At 33.9% G+C, this 7,517-nt stretch overlaps 1 protein-coding gene across 1 annotated transcript; it reads right to left on the bottom strand.

Annotated features, from left to right (window-relative positions):
* Positions 1–6,163: 6,163 nt before the first annotated feature.
* On the bottom strand, positions 6,164–7,196 carry LOC129947352 (uncharacterized). Its single transcript, XM_056057878.1, has 2 exons — positions 7,135–7,196; positions 6,164–7,060 (listed from the first exon to the last, which is right to left on the bottom strand). The coding sequence occupies exons 1-2, from the start codon at positions 7,156–7,158 to the stop codon at positions 6,389–6,391; spliced, it is 696 nt and encodes a 231-aa protein (XP_055913853.1). The 5' UTR covers positions 7,159–7,196; the 3' UTR covers positions 6,164–6,388.
* Positions 7,197–7,517: the final 321 nt, after the last annotated feature.

The following is a 7,517-nucleotide window of genomic DNA, read 5'->3' as shown; positions in this document are numbered from 1 at the left end:
AAATTCACGTTTTTAGTTACGAGTAGTAAGTGAATGTAATTGGAAAAGTTTTTGAATGTAAACACGTTTTTCAAGTGATGTAAATGGTGTAAGGTATTTTAAGAAATTAGTTAGACAACATTTTATGAGTTTTGGAATGTTTAATATATGTTGCAACACACTTTTAGCGCTTGGGGTTGTTTTGGAACAAATTCATAGAAAAGTCATTAAGATACCTGCGCATAGTTGAAATATGTAATCTTTCGAATAATTGTTTTATATTTAAACTCGATATTGGAGAATAATAATACGTACAACCAAATAGAAGTTGTAAGTTTAACTGTTGTGTGTTAAAAACTTAGTTGACGGTTGAACACAATAGAAGACAGCAACTGGAACTTGTGGTGTCAAAAATGTCGTATCTCGTATTTTTAATTAATACGTTAATACAAAGCCTAAAAGAATTTTGAAGCTCCTTTCTTTTTATACTCTACAAAAACTAGCAACGAGCTCTAGATTTCCTTCAAGTAGTTTTTAGTTGCAATAATGAAAATGCCTGCCTTAAAAAACTAAACAAAATTGTCTAAACCCTCAAACTGCAGTTCAGAATTTGTGTGTTCCGTATCTGTCGGCACGTTTGCTGACTTTAATTTCAGCGAGACTAGTGCATATGGCAGTCTCCTTGAAATGACTGTTAAATTGTTTTTATGTTACTCACTTGTCTTAAATCTTATATGTACCTCCAAAAATAGTAAAATTACATGTTTTAATTTTTTTTTTAATGTTTTAATACATTTTGATGCATGTCAGCCAAGTTTGGATTTTTTCAAAAGATATTTGTGCTGATCGAGCTTTAATCATTCTTAAGGAGTTATGTGCCACAATACAATTTGTTTATAAAACTGCATCAAGATTTGTTCATAAAACTGAACCAAAATTATAATTACATTTTTCCAAGTAATATAATTTGTTAAAAATTTTTTACATATATTTTGTAATAAGTAAAAAGCTATCAAGCATTGTAAAATTAGTGGAAGCTTCAACGACTTAAAATTTTTTAGTCTAAGTCTAAATGTTAGCCTTTGTTCGGTACTCGAATCGATCTTAGTATCAGTTTTTTTATTTCCCATAGGAAGTTATTGTATTGGGTCCGATTTGCCACATTGAAAATTTTGACATTTCTCGACGTTTCAAGGTCCCTAGAGTCGAAATAAAAGATTTTTTGAAAGATGTCTGTGCGTGCGTGTGTGCGTACGTCCGCCCGTACGTTCGCGACGTTTTTTCGTTGTCCTTAGCTCAAGAACCAGAAGAGATATCGATTTCAAATAAATTTTGTTATACAGATAAAAAGGCAGAAAGATGCAGAAAGGGCTCTCAAGACCATTGCGTGAGTGGTTTTTTACCATAGCAGTTTGAAAAAAGGTGAACATTTTGGTTAACCCTAAATATCTTACGAACCAAAACCGCTAGAGACTTGAATTAAATTTTATATAATATATTGTAACGTGATATCACAGAAGCATATTTTTTGAAAAAAATCTATTTAACGGTTTTTTTATAAATCAAAATAACTAAAAAAACTAATTTGTCACATCAAAAATTTTACGACTTAAATATGATTTCATTTTGAGAAAACTCGAATTGACAGTTATTTTTTACAAAAAATAAAAACCTAAACAAAATTTAATAAAAGTTAGTAAAAATTGAAAAAAAAATTGTAGATATTGGCTTTAAACTACTTTTATCTTTAATTAAAAATGAAAAATAAAACGAAAATTTAAATTTTATTAATATTATTTGTTTTATTTTAAAAACAATAAATTTCACAACTTTATTTATTATTTAATTTATGACACGACGCGTTTCGGAAATTATTCTTCCATTCTCGGGCGTATAGTTGACTGACTCACTATACTTTAATCTTTCAAAAAATATTATTGTTAACATTCAGTAAAATTTTGAAAAATCGAATTGACAGTTTTTTTTACAAAAAATAAAACTCTAAAAAAAAACTATACTTAAACTTGGTAAAAATTTACTTTCGACTCAAATAGCTTTTCAAAAATTTAAAAATATTGGCTTCAAATTTATTGTTTTCGATATTAAGTAATTTTTATATAAAAAACCAATAATCCGTTTTTTCATAAAAAATAAAATCTACAAAAAAAAAATACGCACATTTATTAAAAATTGACACGAGTACATATAGACAAACTTTTACGCAAGACAAAGCGACAGACGGGTTGAGAAGTTATTAGTGTAGGTCGCATCCCAGCCTGTTTTTTTTAGTATATTCTTTGCCTCTCTTTCTCTTTGTTGAGGGACTGAAATGAACCTCGGAATTATATGGCATTTTCTAGTTTGCCTTTATTTCGTCAGTCCCATGCTTGAAATCTCAAAAAAAAAAACAACTCCCTGAAAATTTTCGCTTGCCGAATTTTATACTCTTAACTGGCTCAATGAAGTGTTTTTCGCAGGGTTGAACGCTTTTTAAAAGTATTAGTTGCTGTAAGATGAAATGTTTGACTGTGAACACTTGAATTGTTATTTCCTGAACACCGTTTAATTTAATAAATATGATTTAAAATCATGAAAAATGAACATTAAAATAAACCAGCATGGTGTTCAAATATGCGTTTCGTCCCGATGTAATGGTTGGGCTCATCAGAAGATGATCATTACACCTTGTCTTGACGCATATTTTCTCGAATAAATCGAGAATCCTTATAATATAAGCTACATAGAGCTACTGTGAATTATATGGTTGCTACAAGTCTTCATATTATGTAGCTCATATATGGATTCTCGAATTATTCTAGAAAATATGCGTCAAGACAAGGTGTAATGGTCATCTTCTGATGCGCCCAACCATTACAACCTTTTTTTCAGAAAAGAAGTGCGACAAAATTTTAAAGGAATTGTAGTTTGCGGTAAGATTGATAGATTTCAGGATATTAGTTATTAAAGTTTAGAATAGTTTCCCAAATTTATTTCGAAAATGTATTATAGGGATTGTAGTACCCGTGGCACGATGGTTAGTGCGTTTAAGATTGAAGTAATAAAACTAAATTAAGAAAAAAAAAAGTGCGTTGGACTGTCATGTCAGAGGTCTTAGGTTCGATTGCTGCCTATGCCATCTAAAGTTTTTTTTTGCACGGGTGCTTCCTCTTGCGAGGAATTGAAAATTCTCCAAGAGTAATCCTTGTCATAAAAAGTGCTTTCGGCGTAAAACTGTAGGTCCACTCCATCCCTGACTACAGTACTCGCACATAGGAATGGTTGAAAGTTGTAAGTCACTAGGCCCTAGTTCTCAACGGACTGTTGCGCCACCCAATTTATTTTGTATTTAAGGGATTAAATACTGCTCAAACTTCAAAGATGAATATCTCGAAATCTATACATATTACCGGTATTGCGCTGGACATTTTTTTATTGTAAAATTGAATTTTCTATAAAATTATTCCACACATACAAATTACTTTACTGTGTGAAATGATATTATTAAATTCCGCGGATCTATAAAAATAAAATAAATTATGTGGCTTAACAGTAGGTTAAGAACTATGGCAAAGTGACATACAACTCTCCACCATTCTTGTGTGCGAGTAATGTTGTCAGGAATGGAGGGGCCCTACAGTTTTTAAGACGAGTCCGACCAGTTAATTTGAGGAAGCACTATTCAGGACAGGAGATACCAAGTTCAAACTATTAGGTTACAAGATCCAATGGACTGAGCAGTTTTAAGGCGCTTGGTCATCCGCTTCGTAGTTTTGGCTTTAGAGCACCTTGATAACGAATCTCTGAAAGGGACTCGAAAAATTCGATAGTCGAGAAGACAATGCATCAACACGGAGTGTCTTCGAAAATAATTCTGAAAACAACGTTATCATTGTTGTACGACAGGCGTTACAAACCTATAGGTTAGGTTAGGTTATAGTGGCTGTCCAAGATGGAAACGGACACACTTAGGCCAGTTTAATGGCCCATTGTGATACCTCATGAATCTTGAGGCTTCCTCTTAAGCTCAATGGAACCAGCTTGAGTCCCTTACGAAACGTGAGATGCTGATTATGCTGATATGATTTAGATCGTTTAGATATTTAAAGAAGAATTTTCCCAAGTAATTCTGGCGTTTTCTAGACAGATCAAGACATGTGCAGAGAAGATGAAGAACTGTTCCCTCCTCTTCCTCGTCCATACAGCTTCTGCAAAAGCCATTTGAGAATACGCCTAGTCTCGTGGCGTGCTTTCCTATTAGACAGTGTCCGGTTATGACACCTATTATCGAGCTTATATGCAATCTGCTTAGAGAGAGCAAGCACCTTGAAGTGTTGGCCAGATGTTTTTTGTGACTTGACACGTGGTGATGTTATTCCACCTGGTGCCTGCCTCCCTCACAGCATCTTGCATTAGCAAAAATTTACAGGTAGCGATTGGTATGTCAGTGCGTGGCAAACGTGGTAGGATGGTCTGTACTATACCGTTCCTGCCGAGTTCATCTGCCTTACAGTTAACTGAAATGTTTCTATGGGCTGGCACCCAGCAAAGGTGAATATTAAACTGTTGCGCCATCTCCTAGAGAGATGATCGCCAGTTATGGACTGTTAGATTTTATAGCGACCTGACTATCTAAAGAGATACGGATATCAGATGTTGATATTACGTTTTCTTCAAGCCAGGACAGACAGACTTCTTTTATCGCCAAAAGTTCTGCCTGGAACACCATGCAATGATTGGGAAGGTGGAATGAGAGACTTAATTTCAGTCGTTCAGAGTACACACCTCCATCAACCCCTTCTTTTGTTTTTGAACAATCTGTATAAAAATGGATTGACCCATCTTCCAGGATGATCTGGGAGTTATAGAAATCTTGACATTTCTGTCGAATTGCAGTTGAGGGATGGTGTAGTCTGTGTGCTTTGGAATTGATTCTAAATACCTAAGAATTACGGAGTGGCCAATGTTGTTCTAAGTCCACTGCGACGAAGCTTTGAGGCGAATAGCAGAGCTTGCAGCTATTTGTTTTCTAAATATGTCAAGATGTGTTAGGTAGAGTAAGGTGTCTAGTGCCTCAGATAGGGTAGTGTGAAGCGATCCGCTTATACATAGGCAAGCTGAACGTTTGACTTTATTTAACTTATCCCTGTTTATACTTTTCTCTAAAGCAGTCAACCATACTGCCACACCGTACATTAAAATCGGTCTGATTACCGATGTGTATACGTATAGCATATACGTGATTCTGGGTTGTATGCCCCATTTATTAGCAATAGCTTTTTTGCAAGAAAAGAGGGCTACAGTAGCTTTTTTGAATATTTCTTGTACGTTGCGTTTCCAATTTAGTTTTTTATCTAACACAAGACCCAGGTATTTAGCCTCGTCTGAGAAATTTAATTGGATTCCTTTATTATGGGGAGAGTTGATAAATGAAATTTTGTAACTTCTCGAAAATAAGACCAAATCAGTTTTGTGTGGGTTAACACCCAGTCCACACCGATCAGCCAAAAGAATTAGTCTGTCTAAGGGATTTTGTAAGAGTTCTTTTAGGGTGTTAAGATGCTTTCCTGCTATAGCAACGTCGTCTGCATAGGCTATCAATCTGAAACAGACCTATCTTCACCGATTTTTTCATTTACTGAATTGACAGACATGAGCTCTGCCACACGGCCCATAATATAATCGATCTTTTGAGAACCGAATTTCCAAATCATGTTATCAACCGTCTTTGCGATTTCAATAGATCGATTTCAATGGATTAATGGCTTCGAAACTGCGATTTACCCCTGAAAAACATTTTTTTCTGTATGAATTCATGAATGACCGATGTTATGCAAACATCCAAGCAATTCGTAAGAAACAGTCCGAAACCATTAAGAATTTCTTGGAAAATTTGAGTGACAGAATGCACTAATGCAAAATCAGTCGTGGCAGCCATTCCACAAGGAAACCATGTAGGACCACTACTATTTTTCTGATCTCCGTACGTGAGACATTATATCAGATATTTCCAAAGACTTTCAGGCACTAGATGGTTTCTACTAATTATTTTGAATTTCTGTAGGACTACTTTTAAAACAATACTTCCACAATATTTAATGGCCATCAAGCAAAAAAAATTAATGAACATCTAAAATGAAAACAGCTTAAAAAGTAAAATGAATCAAAAAATCCATCCAAAAGAATTGATTTGATAATGACAAAACAAATTTATTTTATCAAGTATAACAATTTATTTGAAACGACGAAATTACTTTAAAAATTGTATTTCAATTTTCTTCTCAATTTCTAATGATTTTTAAACTTGGCTTTACTAAATAATATCATCATCGAACTTGACACTCAATTTTACTTAAAAAGTTTGTAAAATACATTTAACTAATTAAGTGATCTTTAAACACGTTCTTAACTTTTAATAATAAGGAGGGTATGAAACATATGTTGTTACGGTAGGACTTGCAGGTCTCGGTGCCTGTATAGGTTGTTGAAGAGATGTTGCTAATCCAGTCAGTGTTCTACTGGCAACGTTCTTAATGCTTTGGAGTCCCGAAAGATTCGAAACACCGAGGATATTTGAAAGACCAAGGATACCAGAAATACCGGGAATATTGGAGAGACCGGGAATACTTGAAATATTGGGAATATTCGAAGCACTTGGTGTACTCGAGGAACCACTATTTCCAGAGAGTGTTTCTACGTTATCATTGTTTCTTGATGAATCTTTAACATATTCGTAAACTGTCCGTCTAACCACTGGTTGAGCTGCTCTATAGTAAACTGTTGGAGCTCGAAATTCTGGAGCATACGAACTATAAACTGCCACTGATGCTGGAACAGGATGAACCTGCTCAACAAGTGAAGATTCGTCAATTAAATGTGATTGCTGAGAAGTTGTTTGTCCAAATGAATTATCTGCTTGCGGTACTATCAATTCGTTGTTACTTCCTCGGTGGCCACTTCCATTTCCAGAGCCAAGTTTATGTTTGGCTCCTGCCAAAATTGGAATTAAAGCAAGCTTCTTTTTAAGTAACTTTTTCAAGATTTTTCCTTCTATGTTCATAACAAGAACACTCAACAATGTCAACTAGAAAGTAATTTCAATTTAATAGTTTAATCAGATAAGTTTAATAAAAAATTAAATAATTTATTTGTTATTACCACCAGGACAGCTTGAAGTTTCATTTTAACTTGCTAGAAGTTTGAAAGCAGAAGATTGTTTGATAACTTTGATTCTTAAACGCTCGATTTTATACTCTGTACCTTCTTAGGTTATTAAGAAATTAGAAATACCTTATGAGACAATCAAGTTTATGTTTTTTAATTGCAACACACATCAAACGCGTTTTTTGATTAAAATGTTTTCTACAAAGTGGGGACAAGGTAGATTTAGTCTAATAATTGAAACTGATATAAATAACTTGACCTAATTAATTTAAGAATGCCATAAGTAGATTTCTTACATTTCAGAAATCACCAAACTTGACTTATTAGTAGTATTGTTTGGAGCTCCTTATTTTTCAAATAATTTACCAACCAAAATT

Source organism: Eupeodes corollae, chromosome 2 (assembly GCF_945859685.1).
Source record: "Eupeodes corollae chromosome 2, idEupCoro1.1, whole genome shotgun sequence".
NCBI classification, from domain to species: domain Eukaryota; kingdom Metazoa; phylum Arthropoda; class Insecta; order Diptera; family Syrphidae; genus Eupeodes; species Eupeodes corollae.
Note: the sequence above shows the minus strand (reverse complement) of the source record. Positions and strands in the feature narration are given on the sequence as shown.

Coding starts and splice junctions, on each gene's coding strand:
- LOC129947352 (XM_056057878.1), bottom strand. CDS start 7,158: ATGAAACTTCAAGCTGTCCTGGTG. Junction 7,061..7,134: donor AACTTCAAGCTGTCCTGGTG/GTAATAACAAAT, acceptor ATTACTTTCTAG/TTGACATTGTTGAGTGTTCT.